This window comes from Nanorana parkeri, unplaced genomic scaffold (assembly GCF_000935625.1).
Source record: "Nanorana parkeri isolate BGI_ZX_2015 unplaced genomic scaffold, ASM93562v1 scaffold398, whole genome shotgun sequence".
NCBI lineage: Eukaryota > Metazoa > Chordata > Amphibia > Anura > Dicroglossidae > Nanorana > Nanorana parkeri.
The window spans coordinates 203,566-220,718 of NW_017306666.1; the positions used below are offsets into that span (position 1 = coordinate 203,566).

Consider the following 17,153-nt stretch of genomic DNA (forward strand, 5'->3'; position numbering starts at 1 on the left):
ATTTGGGCACTTCGTGTTGGGACGTACAGTGTACTTCTGCCGTCACAAAGGGGTTAAAGAGGAAACTGCTTAATTTGAAGGGGAAGATGAGGCGATGAAGGGACCTTCTTTAATCTTGAGAAAGCCCTGTCACCTATCACTGATGGTTCTGACTTGGACCAATTGTCAGCAATAGAGAAACATTTGAGTGTTTTGTATCATGATGTTGATTAGGAGATTTCCAATCACTGTTCACAGGAATAAAGAGGATCCTCTTTGCGGCTATCCAGGGAGCCTAGGCAGATATGCTCTAGTTTGGTGGTGTGGTACTAGTCCCATATGACATTGTGAGACTCAGGCATGACTTGCAGAGGTGTTATGGGATTTGTAGTTTCACCACAAGTTTGCGTACTCCTGTTTGAGTGTCTTCTTCAGATCAAATTTGGTTTAAAGTATTTTGAGGGTTACTCCATAAACAGTACACTTAGCGACAGGGATGTGTAGAGTGCGGTAACACATAGGGGGTTAATCACTAAAGAGCAGAAGGATCCAGCCGTAGCTTTGGCTGATACTTTGGCTCTCTTCGGCCTCCGGAGGCCTTTGGTTCAGTCTATTCATAATAGCCTGTACAGCAAACGTAGGCAGCCCAGCTGAGCCGGAGGGATATGCTTCAGCTCGAGGGATATGCTTCAGCCAAAGGGCAGTCGTTCGCCCCTCAAATGACAGCTGGGCGGAGCCAGTCGTGATCTCACGGCTGTCTCCGCCCAGTTGTAATGACAGATCAGCGTCCCCAAATGACCTGGGGACGCCGATCTGTCATCAGACAAGAACAACTGGGCAGAGCCCAGTTGTTATTCATTGGCCGGGACCTGCTAGACCCTAGCAGGTGCTGGCCAATAGGAAACATTTGGGCGGAGCTAGCTGTCACCACTAGTTCCCCCTAATTGTTTTTCTTTTCTTTAAAAGATCTTTTTTTTTATTATTTGACTATTTGTTCACATATTTTTTCATCTATTTTTTTTTCCTTTTCTTTTCACTTCTTTTCAATTCTGCTCTGTACCACGGAGGTACCGAGTAGAATAGCCGAGCTGAATGACGCCCGGCAGCATTTGGCTATTCACTCACTGCCGTTTGCCCCTATGAGAATAAGCTGCCGGAGCTTCGACTCAGCCAATCCAGATGTTGGATGGGCTGAGTTGAAGTCCTTCTGCACTTTGGCTCACGGAAGGCAGCTATGTATGGCTGATTTCAGTCGATGTACAGCTGAAATCAGCCGTACTGGGCTGGAGTGAAAAACCGAACATCACTCGGCTCACTTCACTTTGGCTGGGTTATTCACTCGGCTGCCGCCGGCAGCTTTGTGAATAACCCCCATAGAAACCTATTGCTGATTTCTGTGGATTACTGCAATTAGCACATCATCATTGCTCTGCACTGCCTTGTTGCCCACTGTATGTTTTTGAAGCAAGAGTACATTTTTAGAAATACACATAGATGGGTCTGTGTACAAACCTGGAGCCTATTGGTACAAAGTACAAGATTACACACCAGAAAATAACCTACAAAGATCCCCTGTGTCCACAACATAATGGAACCCTTGCCCCATACATTAGTTGTATGGCTTATGTACATTTTGTGTGTCTGAAATTTGTAAAAGAAACACGGTTAAAACAACCCAAAAGCTTCTTATGTATTTGCCATTTTTGCCCTTCCATGTGATTGACAAAAATATATATTAATATTCCCAATCAAACACACTGCTTAGGTGACCATAGCGCTGCCATGATACCCTGATGTTAGCAACCATGGCAGATTTCAGTATGACTTTTCATTTTATTTCTGTCATCACGGTCCTGTGGGAGAAACATATTGTTCTAATGTTTCTGATTATGTGGGTACAGAATGCCTCTGTGCCAAGGCTGCTGCTTGACCTTACAGTCCAACAAATAAGTACTGGCCTATCAGCCTTGAAATGTCTTAGGACAAGGGAGTGAATGCTACTCACTGCTTAGGCCTATCTCGGAAGATGATATCCTTCCTCTCCCTAACTGAAAAGCATCATGAGATTCAAACAATAGGGCAGTGTTAACGAATGAATGCTAAGGTCTATTTTCATGGTTTACCGCACAGTTTATCCGTGAAAAGGATTATTAAATGTACGATAAACACTTCCTGCTATTGCTTATGCACATGTTTCTAGGGGCAGGAAGCATTCCAGAAAGACAAGTATAGTTATCACCACATTGACATAGTCGTTGCTGCTTTCCTAGCTGTTTTATTATAGTAGATGAAAACCCAAACACCAAAATCTCATAAATTATTTTGATCTATATAAATCTGCAGCTTTCATTAAACATAATCCCTGGGGATTCTGCCTTAAAGGTCCTTATTTTGGCACTTCCTGTTTTAGGTGACAGCTGTCTCCCAATTGTGTTCCTGCACTGTCACATGGGCTTCTGCTGTAGACAAGTGGCCATTTTAACACATGTTATGCAGCCATGGTCCATTACTATTTCCATCAGGAAACCTGGCCTGATAAAAATGCCATGCAGCCTTCACTGGAGTGCATGCAGTTGCCTATTACATGCAGTGATTTAGCAAACTCAGTCAGGTAATCATTACATCTATTCTAGGAAGAAAATGAGTAACTGTTTAGCAGTTTCTCTTTTAAAAGAAATCTACAGCATTGACTTTTAGATTTACTTAAAGGGGTTCTAAACCCTCTGGGTTTTTTTGGCCTATATCTACTGCTAGCAAGCAGTAGATATAGGCAAGAAGTTTAAAAAAAAAAAAGAAGCCGATTTAACTAGTTTTAAACTTACCTCGTTATCGCTGCTCGCTGCTGCGCCGAGAATCAGGAAGTCACCGTACAGCCGCAAAGGATCTTGGGGCGGGCGCATGCGCAGCTCTGATTCTCGGCCGGGAGACGAGCAGAGACACAAGGTAAGTCTATGGAACGCGTGCACCCGCATGCAGGCACCGCTGGATCGGAGGGACAGAGAGTAGAACTGAAGCCAAAGCTTTCTTTTACATTTTGGATAGGGTAAGGAATGGTTAAAACACTTTTTTTTTTGTCATCTGTGTCCCACCGGGCAGATTTCCCTTCCTGTCCAATAGCCACAACAGGAAGTGAGAGGAAATGAATAGAGGCAAATCCCTGGCAGTCAGCAGGGTCAACAGAACTTGTGTCTCCTTTGAAAGATTTCCTATCTATTCTTGTCTGATAGTCACAACAGGAGGTGAGAGGAAATCCATCCGAAGAGAGAAATCCCTGATGGTCAGCAGGGTCACTGGAGCTAGGGTTCCCATTGGAAAAATTCCCATCTATTCTTGCCTTATAATCACAACAGGAAGTAAGAAAGAATCCCTCCAAAGAGAGAGAAATCCCTGGTGGTCAGCAGGGTCACCAGAATTTGTGTCTCCTTTGAAAGATTTCCCATTCATTCTTGTCAATAGCCACAACGGGAAGTAAGAGGAAATCCCTGGTGGTCAGCAGGGTCACAAGAACTTGTGCCTCCTTTGAATGTTTCCCATATATTCTTGTCTGATAGCCACAACAGGAAGTTACGAAAAATTCCTCCAAAGAGAGAGAAATCCCTGGTGGTCAGCAGGGTCACTGGAACTAGTGCCCCCATTGGAAGAGTTCCCATCTACTCCTGTTCTGCTCACAACCTAAAATTGTAGCTTTCCTTTCACGTTCAGTGATAACGGTCACCTGGAAGTAGAAAGGGTTAATCTCTGAAGGGTGGCTTCAGTTACACTTTAATGCACTTATTTTATTGGCATAAGTTATAGCCGAGCTCCAGACAAATATTTGCAAAAATGCAATTTAATTATTAACTATTAATATATTCTTAAACAATCATCACATTCCAATGATGACATATACACTGAGTGGCCAGATTATTATGACCACCCCATCAGTACTTCGAGTCCAGCAGACTAGGAGAGGGCAGGCCAGCACTCAGACATTCAGAGCTTTATTTCTGTAAGTTCAGGGTTGTCACTTGAACAGGAGTAGAGGTGATACCTTCTATTGGGGACACTTGTTCTGGTGACAACTGTAAGAGATATGAGTTCACCTTGATCTGGAGAGCTTTTCACTTCCTGTTGTATCTCTGGGGGTAGCTAGTGCATGGAAATCTCCCCAATCAAGACATGGACAGAAATGAAACCTGTCAGAGATTATCTTATGTCCAAAGCATAAAACATTTTGGCTGAAGTTACTGTTACTGCATGCCATGCCTGAACAGTAGAGAACCTATAGAAATCTATGGGGCTCATCTCCTGAAGGTAGACGAGCCCCATAGAAGTCTATAGTGCTCTACTGCACAGGTACGGCCAGCAGCAAGAGGACTTCAGTGTGAGATAAAATAACATATCTAATTATACAGTATAGCTTCCCTCAAAACATGTTTCTCTAGTTGCTTTTATAAAACAAATAAAGATAAGAGAAGGACAAGGCAGACTTTTAGTGTACATACTTTGTACCTGTCTGGCTAGAGAGGGACAAGCAGGAAAGCAGTTATCTTTTGTTTATACAAGGTTTACACTGTAGAACATTGTTCCAGCGTGATATGCTGGTACATTGTGTGCAGGCTAGTTACTGCCTGTCTACATATTCCTGTTGCATGTGGATATCTCTCAAAGCATTTTTCAGCTGCATTTACTGTTCTTGTGAATCTCTTGTGTCGATTGCCAAGTGACTTTTGGAGTTTTAAAATGTTCTTTATTTCTTATGTATCATGGAGCATATGATATTTAAGGTAGAATTAAACTCTCAAACTTTTATTTTTACTATAACTAATCCAAATGAAACAAATATGCATTGCCCAGGAAAGTGTTTATTATATTTTTATCCAAGCACTTACAGTCATCATGTTTCCAAACAGCTCCAACTCTCTCAGCTTTGCTTCCCTGAACTTCTTGTCCAGTGCAAGATCACAAGGGACAGTACAGTCTCCAGCAGCTGTCCATGTACTAGCATGGAGAAGGGAGGTGTGGGAAGCCGGTGAGAGTGGAGTGCTGTGTTTGTGGAGGCAGTCCATGAACCCATCGCACTCAAAACCGATGTTCCATATAAAAGATGGGTGCTGCGGCAGTAGACGGATGGCAACTTTTTGATGCATTGTGCTATGCATCAATAAACAGACGCCATTGATTCATTACTTGGAGAGCCGGTGTCTACACACAAAGTTTACTAGCATACACAAGGGTGGCTCCATAGGACCCTGCAAGGGAAAGGAAGCCAACCTAAAACAGGATATCAGGGTCAGTGCTCAGGGGACCAGCTGATTCTGCAGGAAACGTAAACGTTTAAACATTAAGCAGAATCCATTGTAAGTGATTTCATCAGCATTTGAAATAGCTTATAAAACGTTTGACTTTAATATCAGGAGAACTATGAGGTGAGTGAAAATCACTCATCATCATAGTTCGAGCCGACCTGTGACAATGAAACTGGATCGGGAAGTGAGCGAACGTATACCGTCACTCGCTCACTTCTCGATCATCTCCCTGCAGAGAGCAATGACTGTCAGTCACCGCTCCCTGCAGAGATTCCCCTCTCTAATCCTCCAGCGTTGACTGGCGGAACGGACGGGGGAGGGGGCGGGTACAGCTGGCCCTGCCTCTAGATAGGCAAGGCTTGCTGTCACTCACACAGCTGGGTAGATCTCCACAGTAATGTCGGGATCTGTCCCGGCTGGGGCGGTCTCTCTGGGGCGCTGTAGCTCGCTATATACTGAGCTTTGGGTCACGGGAGGACGCTAGTTTGTGTTCTCCCGTGACCCTTAAGAGAACTATGGGGAAAAACACTGACCCCATAGTTGTCTTTTAAGTAGGGTTTAATAGCATGTTACCATAAATTCTTTGTATTTGTTTAGAAAGACACTGTGGGCATACCAAAATATTATTTTGTGACAACCTGTGTGTGGTTATGTTATCTCAATATATTTTGCCAGTACATGTATTAAATTTGCAGCTCCTTGTTGTAGAAGTGTTAACTGTCTTTTAGTCCTTCTCTTATGTCCCCAGTAGAGGGCTCACTAGTCTTATTTTCCATGCGACTTTCATTTTATCATTAATTTGCTGTAAAACATCTTATCTTTACTTTATCAGTTTCTTCTCATTGTGTTTCAGCTGAGTGTATGGCCTTAGGCTTCATACACTCAGCTGAAACACAATGCAATGCAAAGCGTTTTTTGTTTTGGGATTGGAACGCAGGTTTATTATTTTAAATGAGGGATATGTACACAGGTACGTACACATGCACTGCATTGAGATCGGTATCTCAAAATTTAAAAATCTGCATCTGAGTACATACATTTTTATGCACGCAAGCGTGTAAAGGTACGTTTAAATGCTTACTCACGTACACGCTTGATGAAGTCCAAACGTCTCTGTAATTTTGAGCCTGCTGAATGGGACCCTGCGAGGCCCCGAAAGTGCTTGCACTTATGACATGCTAAGACATTAAATGGACTTATTTCACTGATCTTGGAGTGCTGGTAACATTCTTATTTCACTTTAAAGTTCTTTCACGGTGCCATCCGTGGTCACTTCAAGCACCAGTGCAGAGAGTGCAGCAATATAATCTTTATACATTTTTATGCACGCAAGCGTGTAAAGGTACGTTTAGGTGCTTACTCATGTACTCACGTACACGCTTAAGCACATAGATGAAGTCCAAACATGAAAATGACATTGTAAACAGAGCAGGAGGAATGAAACAAGAATGTTACACATTTATATGCATAGGTGTTTACACATCTAAATGCAAGCATTTTACTGAGCATTACACCAAAACTTATTGACCAGAAAAAACAACATGTATATATGATCGGCAACATTTATTTCGGCCATGTGCATGTAGTTATACACAGGATTTATTCTGATCCGCAGGAATTGTCTGAAATCTTGTGTGCCAGTGTACGGCCCTGCCAGCTCGGTAAACGTCTATTACTTAATTGATTTTTGTCAAAGGATACAGGTCAAAAATGTTTGACTGTAGATGAACCGATGCAGTCATTGTTTACGTATTTTGATACCAGCAGGTCGGAATACAATAGCGACAGCGGGAGATTTGTCCATTCACACTGCTTAGCTCTTAGAATCTGAATCTGTTAAAAATCTATTAGTGCATGGCCAGCTTTAGTCATGTGTCCTGCCTTGTACCAACATGTATTAATTCATTTACAGAAAAAACAGCTGCAAATATTTGTTTACTGTAAGAAGTTCAGTGGTTTCCCATCATCATTACGTATTATTCAGCAAGGAAACATACACAGGTGTAGCTGGTGTAAATCCAGTAGCAGTTGTGTGATTGTCATAGAAAGGTTAAAGGAAAAATAGAATGGTTTTGGGTCTATATTATTTTTGTTTGTTTTTGTAATATTTTAAACATGTTTTATATATTTATATATGATATATAAGGATGTAATACACACATTGTTATTATTAGGGCGCTCACAGGACTTGTGTGGTGTGTGTTGTAGCAAAAAATACACTTTTATTCAATGACGCACATTTCAGTGGGGTGTGGACCACCTCTTTCAAGGGGAGCTCTCGTTCTTCATCTTGCTTTCCTCCTCAGATGTCTGGGGAAGACAGAGGAGCTGTAAATCCAGGGACTACAAGGGTGTATAGGAATTGACGAGCATGTTGTGCAGGAGCTGCCAAAGATGACCAGCTGGACTGTCTGGCAAAACCCCCCTTGGTTAGAACACAGTGTTGTCATTGAGAATTTTGTTAAACCTGTCACATCTTTTTCTGTCAAACAGCAGATAGGATAAATAATGTTAATGTAGGATAGGTTTGCTGTGTGCTACATGTTTTTTATCATTATTTATTTTTGTATTGTATTGCACAATTGAATTGTTACAAAAGAAGTAGAAGTACCAGATATAAAAATGTATCAGTGCTTTAAATGTATTTTGTAATGTCGATTGCATTCATCTTGAAGCCCTTGATAACTTTATTCATTTGTTTTATTTTCTGCAGAGAGCAAAATGCATGTTCAGGATATCCCATCTATCCCCAGCAGAGGGCACATGGAAAGCACTTCTGACTTTATGGTGGATCCCGCTTATTACAGCAACTTCTACCAAACATCACTGTATCCATATTACAATAACCTCTACAATTATTCTCCTTACCAAATGACAGTGAGTGGTGATCCAGCTGGTGCCAGTGACATAAGTGGATCCTCAGTGAAGAATGGTATAAGAAGCTTCTCAGCTGCTTATGTCCCTGGACAAGCAGGAAACCAATGGCAGGTGAAGGAATTATAAATTGTTCACTAAAGTGAATCTGCCAATAATTTTATACATTTAAAGTGCATATAGAGATGGACTTTTAAAATCCCACTACTGCTCTTAATACTAGTATGTAATAGAAAAAGTTCACCTAACATGCAATGCAGCCTCACTGCAACAGCAAATGCGACTAAGGGGGGTCAAGGGGCACCAACCAATCAATACAATGTTCTTACTTTAAAATATACATTAACTTTCATACAATTATACTTTTAATGACGTCCCACCCCCTAAAGGTCTCATCTGTCCATGTTCCTGGGAGATCCTTGCTATGTGGCCTACAGGGAGCTAAAGAGAACTCTGCAAACTGGACCCAAAGTCTCCTCATGAGGGAGAGAATCTAATGTATTCCTATCAAGAGGCCGTTTATCATGCGACCCAAAATAGGCAGCCTCTCCATAGGAAGGAATGAGTGGGCAACACAGCATGGAACTGTGAGGAGCATAGACAGGTGAGTATAACATCTTGGGAGGAGGCAGGGTCATTTAAAGGGTAACTTCTTAAAATTATCCTCTAATGTTAACCACTTTCCCAAGAGAGCTGCTGCCTTCTTTGGTATTCTTCTTCCTTGCTTTCCTTTCTTAGAAAAAAGATTAAGTTACTGCTCCTTAACGTCAATAAGACAAATATGTTATGTATTCTCACTAAAATGAGATTGATAATCCTGAAATGATTTATTGCAGCCGCTTGTCCAAAACACAGTATTGCAAAGGATTTATAAGACAAACCATTTGTGATAATGTTTATTCCAAATCCATGGTCAGAAATATAACAGTATAATGCTGCCTGTCTTCGGGAGTTGATAAAATGATTTTTAGCTGGCTGGCTATGAGAACCACAAAAGCTGAATTTACATGACATTTGTGACTGCAGTCCTGACCTTCTCTGAGCAATTTTTTTCTGTACAATATAAGTACAGCACATCAAATTTCAGAGGAAATGTAGTTCTCCCACAACTACAGCTGCCAAATATATCTTTACCTTTTGTATCTATATCTGTTCCTTTTCATTTGTAGAGCAACATGAGCTGGGTTCTCATTACTTGTGTTTCACTTTTTAATGTTTGCTACAGCATTATAGTCAAAGCCCTGGAATATGCTACAAAACATGTTGGAGGTAATTAAATATTAATAAATAGGGATTCTGGGTAACATTGTAATTAGGGTGAGTTGTATGTTTGGCTCAGTCAGTGATCTTCATATATGCTTATTGTTACCCATTGTTAGACAGAAGCAGATGCGTATGACATCCTGTTAGGAGTTTTACAGTTTGTTACAGCATTTTTGCTCTTGGCTCAGTTGGTCCATCTTAGGTAGAATTAATTGCAAACCTTTTATATATAGTGGTCCCAAGGAATGAGGGCTTTGGCGTGCATTTTAAGGTGACTCATGCTATTCCTCTTGGTAGCCCATCTAACAGTAACTTGTATATTGAGGCTGCTGTGGGCTCTTTTTTGCTCCCTCTTTTTGGCAATCCCCAGATAGCAGCAGGGACAACTTGTTGTAAAAATCTACTTTACCAAACCCTGCCGGGTACTTTGACTTCTTTCATTCCCTTTGTTATCCTTAGCTGGAATTATTTACTTTATATTGGCTACGTTCAAGCAGTAAAAAAAAAATGAATGTCCCATGATATTGATCATGATATGTCCCATGATATGACAATGAATGTCCCATGATATCCAGAAAGACTGTAGAAATTGCAAAACTCAGATTTCCAGTCTTAGTTTTCACAGCAGCTATCTAGGGGTTGCTAGAGAGCAGTGATATGAGAGAAGAAGCAATAAACAGATCGCAATAAACAGATCACAATATCTTCTATGCACAGGTACTGTTGGATCGGATAGCAAGAGGAATAGCCTGGTTACTTCAAAGGCTGTGATCATTACTTGCAGTTGTTAGAAATGAAGGGGGAAAGTGAAGCCATTGTTTTTAACTCGGACTGTAAAATAGAAGGGTTCAACCAACCTACTGTGTTTGCATTCACTTGGCTGGTTTAAGCTTTCCATACATAGGACACTTGTGTGAATTTTGTTTGATATTTGGGGTAGGGGGTGTGTCTGTACACCAGCCATCGCAGGCGTATGGGGGCCTCATGCTGTTGTATTTGTAGTTTCTTTCCTATCATATACACTGCAACAGCAGCAGTGCAAATGCCCCTACAGTGGCAAAATGAGTAATATGGGGCCATTAATAGAAACTGAGTCAGGGAGAAATCATTCTTAAAGCTCAACTCAGGGCTGACTTTTTTAATGTCCCCCAGCAGGTGACGTTATAAGGTCAGCACTGTTTTCTGCGTTATTGAGGAGAAGAGCAAAGAGGACCCTGCACCATCACATGACCAGCCTAAAGACCTTGTGAAAGGTAAGTATGAAATATAGTATAAAATAATGTCCGTCTAGTCTTCAGTGAGGAGGAGCACTGGGAGGAGGTAGTCTGGAGCCCAGAATAGGTCTCCAGGAAATGTTCGAGGCCATTAGGTAACTGAAGCCCAGCAAAGCTTCTCCTAGACTGAAATATTTTTTGCTGGAAGTCCCCTTCAAAGTGCAGCGGAGTGCACAGGTTTGGCAAGGTCCTATGCTCAAATGAAGTAACTCCCATGCGCATGGGTGGGAGTTACATCATGCCTGCCTCGCCAATCAAGAGGCTGAAGATGCTGAACCCGGAAGGGTGAGAATGGAACCATTGGAGGAGATTGTGCACAGAGTTGCTGTGGAGGGGATAGCTTACAAGGTAAGTATGCTGTGCTTATTAGCACATTTTGATGAAAAACTTTAGAGGCCTTTTTTCCCCCTCCAAGACCATGTAACTTCCACTTTATTTTTAGACTGGTCAAGTTTATATTACAGGTCTGCTTTAAAAAGATGGCTCTCTTTGCTGCTATCTTGTGCTTATCTTGATATAAATGGATGATGAAGAATAAAAATAAAATCATTGAGAAGAGAGGTATACAGTGTGTTCTGTCTGGATGAATGTTCCGCTTGTCTAGAAGTCATAGAATATGTATTATTATGTCCTCCAGCCTGCAGATTTATGCTAAAAGTATCATAGTGTTTCTGACAGCTCATGTGTGACATAAATAGAAGCCATATTTCTTGGCGCAGGTAATATAAAAGATTTTTTTTTCTCCTCACATAGTGCTGATAGGGCTATATCTCTTTGGTGTCACAGCAATTTGAGATTCTGATGGCAACATATTGTTTATGGGTCAATGATTTTGTCTTAAACAGTAGCTTGGAACAGTATACCAGAGGTTAATTAAGTATGTCTATCAACGTGGACAGATATAGATGTTTCCTCTCAAAGCCATGCCAGCATTTGCAATGATTCAAGCTTGCGTCTGGTCTTTTTCTCTTTTCCTTAGTACCGCAGTACGTGATTCAGATTTAGAATAGACAGCATAAGTTTCCAGCAAGCTGTTTTTTTGTGCTGGAAAATTCTGCTGTGATATAACTTTTTAAGCAGTTGAGATCAATATAGTTTCTTTTTTGTTAAGAAGTAAAACCGTTTCATAGATTTATTTTAATTTTTTTTAAATATAACCGTATTTTTATTGTGCTGTGAGTCCCCTTGGATTGGAGATAAATTTACAAAGATCAGCTCACAGCAACAGCATTGCCAGTTTCCGGTGTGGACAATGCCATGTAGCCAGAGAGCCACTGTAACGCTCAACATGTGAAAACCAATAATTGCCTATGGGCATGGTTCCCACCGGGGCGTTTTACGGCGCGCAGGAACGCGCGTTTCCATTGGTATTCCCGAGTGTGGCTCGGGGTTAACAAAGCGGTAACCCCGAGCCACACTTGGGAATACAGCGTACAGGTCTTACCTTGTCCGCGATCCCTGCTGTGTCCTCTGGCGGCTGCCGACTTCCGGGTTCTGTCGCAGGGGGCGGAGCTGGCGGGAAGTTTGAAAGTGAAAAAAACAAAAAATTTAAAATAGAGGAAATAAGGGGGAAAAAAATCATACCGCCAGTGAAACGCGCGTTTCACTGAACAAAAAAAATCGAGCTGAAAAAATACGCTCAGGTGTGAACCCAGCCTAATAATAGCTGCTGCCTAACTTTTCAGCTTTTAAACTTCTTTGGCTGCTCAGAGTATCTGTTAGCAGCTCTGAGCTAAAGCAGTAGTTAATGGGAATGTAATTTGGTTCTGTACTTAATATATTTTTTGCTTGTTAATATTTTTCATTTGTTATCTGTTAAATATCACATTTTGCATATTAATATTATAATGTTATATTTAGCCAGCAGGTGGAGCTTGGGCTATCCTGTTTTCTTTGCTCCATTGTTATAAAAATCTGTTTAAGGTGGCAGGTAAAGTGGTGAGGGTTGACGCGGGTCAGGTGCAGTTGTGACAGTGGGGGAGTGTGCAGACATGATCATAGAGGGGGTAGTGTGCAGACACAATGGTGGTGGGTGGGGTGGAGTTCACTTGCAGCAGTGAGATCAGGGTGTGCAGACACCGTGTTGAAAGAGGTTGGAAAGTGGGTTTGGGCGTGGGGGACAGGCACAGGTAAGATGCAGTAGTGAGGAGGGAGAGTCCAGACATTTTGTTGGAGGGGTAGGATCAAGGCCTGTGACCCTGGCCTGTTTGCTGGCAGGTTGCAGAGAGGAAGAGGCTTGCTGGTAGAGTTCTTAGAGCAGGGGGCTGCTGACATGGTGGGAGGAGGAAGCAGCCAAGTTTCTCCTTACAGCCCATTAGCCCATGCTGTTTTTACCCTTTCCAGGACTTTCTGCTACTGGGCATGTGCAGCTTTTCACTTTCATAGTGATATAGTGACACTACCACACATGCAAGGTATACCTCCCTCATATTATGACGCCAGTGATATGTCCGCAAGATCCTACACATGCGTAGTAGTGACTGGTTTGTACTGCCACTACCATGCCACCATGTTTCTGACATCACACAGCAGCAAGATCCTGTGCATACACAGTAGTGGCAATACAGACGGAGAAAAAATCCAACTTAATATCAGGATACTATTGCTGAGAGCTAACACTATACCAGTGTAACGTATATATCTGTCAGCACCACTCTAAAGATGAATAGGCTGTAGCACAACAATGCAGACACCTAGTGGTGCTTGTACATACATTCAAAAGTGCTGTCCAATGTCTCGGGTGCATTATCATATAAATTTAAGCACTTCCTAGTAGCGCTGAGCTCTCTTGCACATTACTATTTCTATGATGAGCAGCGCTATTGTACAAGTCCAAGGATCTTAGTTATAATGGATATTTAAAAATGCTGCCATCAGACGGATAGTTCTATTATTATTGGATAGCAAGGACGGGCTAAACAGTTTTTACTGTGGCAAAATACTGTATATGGGTATGCATACTGTAAATGTATTTGGTAATGCTGTGGCACTGCTACAGATGATTATGCATATGGAATGCGTTTTGCAAAAAAATGGAACATCGTTGTGACAGCATAGATAAGCACACCTTAGGCATGATATCACCATGGTATTTTACATAAAAAATGTTTAAAAAGGTGACAACTTGTTAGATTGGCCATACATGTTAGTGCTCTCAATTGCTTTTAGTTTACATGTTACTTTGAGAAACCAGTCGATGAACTGTAATAAGTGTTTTACATCCATGCAGATGAAAAGCGCTGACAACCGTTTGGCGGGACATGGTTCAAGCTCACAGTACAGGATGCATTCTTACTATCCTTCATACCTGGGGCAGAGTGTGCCCACTGCTACCTGTGTTCCACCATTCTTCACTTTGGAGGAAAATCCAAATTTCCCGGATGCCAAGTCAAGTGGTAAGCCCTAGTTCATTATGTGAAACATTGTGAGTGGTATATGGCATCACAGTTTACAGCTACATTGACTTTTGATTCTGTGAAAAATAAACTTCAGGCAACAGGTTAAATGAATTAGTGTACTGTTAATACAATCCAGGAGGTATTGCAAGAGTGCTAATGTCACAAGTCCATTCCACTATCTGTTTAATATAATCCACTGCAGTCAGATATGTTTCTAAGCAGCACTGGAAGGTTGCAGTAGAATCAGAGAGAGGGTGGTGTTAGAACTAGAAAAACACTAGACGACGTGTTGATAGTTTATTGATTAAAATATAAGAATACTATCATCTATAGATATTTTTAGATTGTAAGCCCTCACGGGCAGGGCCCTCCTTACCATCTTGTCTTAAATTGTATTGTGGCTGTAATGTCTTCCTTATATTGTAAAGCTCTGTGCAAACTATTGGCGCTATATAAATCCTGTATAATAATAATCTGGTAGAGAAGGTGAATGTCAAGATGGAAATTGGCACCAATCAGTAGGAAGGCTGTGTTCTCTCAATTTCAATGCAAACTTTTTTAACCAGAGCATTCCTTGATCATCCAAGGCAAAGCGTACCTGCAATATTGAAGAAAAGACAAACGTATGGGTGTTGTTCTGTAAGTATGGATCTTAAAAAATCAATTGTTTGTGTGTTGGTGTACAGTATGGGTAATCATTCATCCAGGATTACTGCCTCTCATCCCATATCGGTAATCTTAGGCCAGCGGCATCCTGAACATGTATCCTACCCTCCTCAAACGTTTTTTTTCTGCAACAGTTTTTCTGCATAGTCTGGCAACAGTTCTAACTTTCATGAAAAGACTAACTTCCAGGTAGATAATACTGATAATGTAATCTAATATTGGAGTGTAGAGCCACACGTGTATATTTGCATATTATGGTGGGAGAAGCAAATATGAGGGAATATATCTTTAACATGGGTGCTTCATTTGTACAACTACCTACAAGTTTTCCATACACCAATATGGTCTGATCAAAGCTGCATTGTTGCCGAACATTTGGCTAGATAATAATTGAGTAGGCCTAGTTTAATAAAAAAAATGTATATTAATACATTTCTGTGGGTGACCATCAATTTGTTGGAGGAAGATGTACATTTTATTCTTGGGGAGGTGCACATTGCCATAACGATATGGGATACAGGTATTCGTCAGTCCAGGGTAGGAATTAAAGCCGAACTAAACTTTCCTATCTGTCAATGATAGCATCATCTTTGCCTCTATTTAGATCTGTAGCTGCTGTGGTGCTACACATGTGATTGTCTATGACTAGAACCATCTCAGGGCTTATAAATTCTACAGTTGAGATCTGATATAAGCACACTGGTAACTGTGACTTGAATGTAACTGTTTTGGGAAACATTTAAATCAGTGGGGTTTGTCCTTACTTAAAGTGGTCATCAGTTGGGTTAGGGGGTTGTTGTCAGTTGGAGGAATGATCGTAATGATCTTTGCACAATCCTATTAGGGAGTGTCCTTATATATACCCTTCAGGACTTTTTTCATGCAACAATCATTTATCCCGAACCGCAGGTAATTGTACCATGTAAGACTCCTTCCAGACTGCTGCTGACAGATGCAGCCACTGTCACCCTGTGTCGCCCTGACTTGAATGGGTACAGCGGGATAGCCAGAATGCATGAAAATGCCCTGTGAATGCAGCATTATGTGTGTATATATATATAGGTATATTTATATAGATATACTGTGTATATATATAACAGTATATCTAGATATATATATATACACACACACATGTTTTTTTTAGCTATTTGTCTAGTGTTCAGCTTCAAAGATGACCCAATATAACCCGTTTCCAAGTTTAGTTTAAAAACAGGGCCTTTACATAAATATACCTGAAGCTACGTGCAGAACAAAGACCGCATAGCTGCTTCAGTGCTGGCACTCAGATCATTTCGGCCGGCGTCTTCGCTAAACGCAGGCCAAAATGATTAATTAGATCAGTAATGTCTGCAGCAGAAATAACTAATCGCCACTAGATAAACAGATCGGTGATCGTGGCGCCGCTCACAGCCTCCTCCCTGCAACAAGGTGAGCCGGAGAGGGGGCTGTGTATTTAACTTACGGGTGGGTGACAGATTAGGGATTCCTTCTGCAGGAAAACGCAAGTTTCTGACGCAGCAATCCCTAATTGCACCTAAAGATACAGGTGTGAATGGGGCCTAATACACTTATACTCTTTCTACCCCTCCCCACATAAAAAAACAAAAACCTATTCCTGCACATAAAATAATACACCCCCCATACACATGAATAAATACCGCCACACACACATTTAGATATATATAATTCACAGTCCCCCCCAAACACCCCCCACATATAACAATATAATTCCCAGTCTCCTCTGCAGGGACAGGATAGAGAAGAGAGCGAGCGACGGTATGTGTTCGCTCACTTCCCGATCTATTGAGTCGACGTGTGACAGTTTCATTGTCACACGTCGGCTCGAACTATGAGGCTGAGTGAAAATAGTTCTCCTTTAAATAGTTCTCCAGTGGCCCTCGAGGGAATTGAGTTTGAGACCCCTGGTCTAAATAAATGTAATATTACTAGTTACGTTTTATTCGGAAGTCCACAGAAAGAGTTAGAAACAATGTTAACTGATAACAGTGTAGCACAGGCAGAGTGCACATGATGTTATCAGTTCGCTGGATTTCTGGCAGGACCAACAGATGTTTCTGTACTTATCAAACGGATATAACAAAATGCTTTTTGTGGCATATTTACCAGACCATTGTTAAATGTATGATGCCACCTATGATATAACTAAGATTATTTTCCCATCTAAATACCCCAATCACTATTTCTTATTAGTGCAAGAAAAATTTCAGTCAGCACGTGAAAATAATTAGTAATCTTCTAGAGCTATCCCGTAAACCCTGCAGCTATGTATGTAAAACTTTTTTTCTGTGTGTTTGGCATCATGTACCACTGTGTAGTGTATGTGAGCAAATATTTTTTGTGAATATATTGTAAAGTTCCTACCTGGACATCTTGTCAGCAACAGCATTTCC

General features: G+C 41.3%; 1 protein-coding gene across 1 annotated transcript in view; it reads left to right on the forward strand.

Moving 5' to 3' along the window:
• The window catches only part of DMRT1 (doublesex and mab-3 related transcription factor 1), a 59,373-nt gene that overhangs the window by 10,115 nt on the left and 32,105 nt on the right, over positions 1 to 17,153 (forward strand). The window contains exons 3-4 of the mRNA XM_018559473.1: positions 7,981 to 8,255; positions 13,908 to 14,073. Coding sequence (XP_018414975.1) covers positions 7,981 to 8,255; positions 13,908 to 14,073 — 441 coding nt within the window. The remainder of the gene's footprint in view (positions 1 to 7,980; positions 8,256 to 13,907; positions 14,074 to 17,153) is intronic.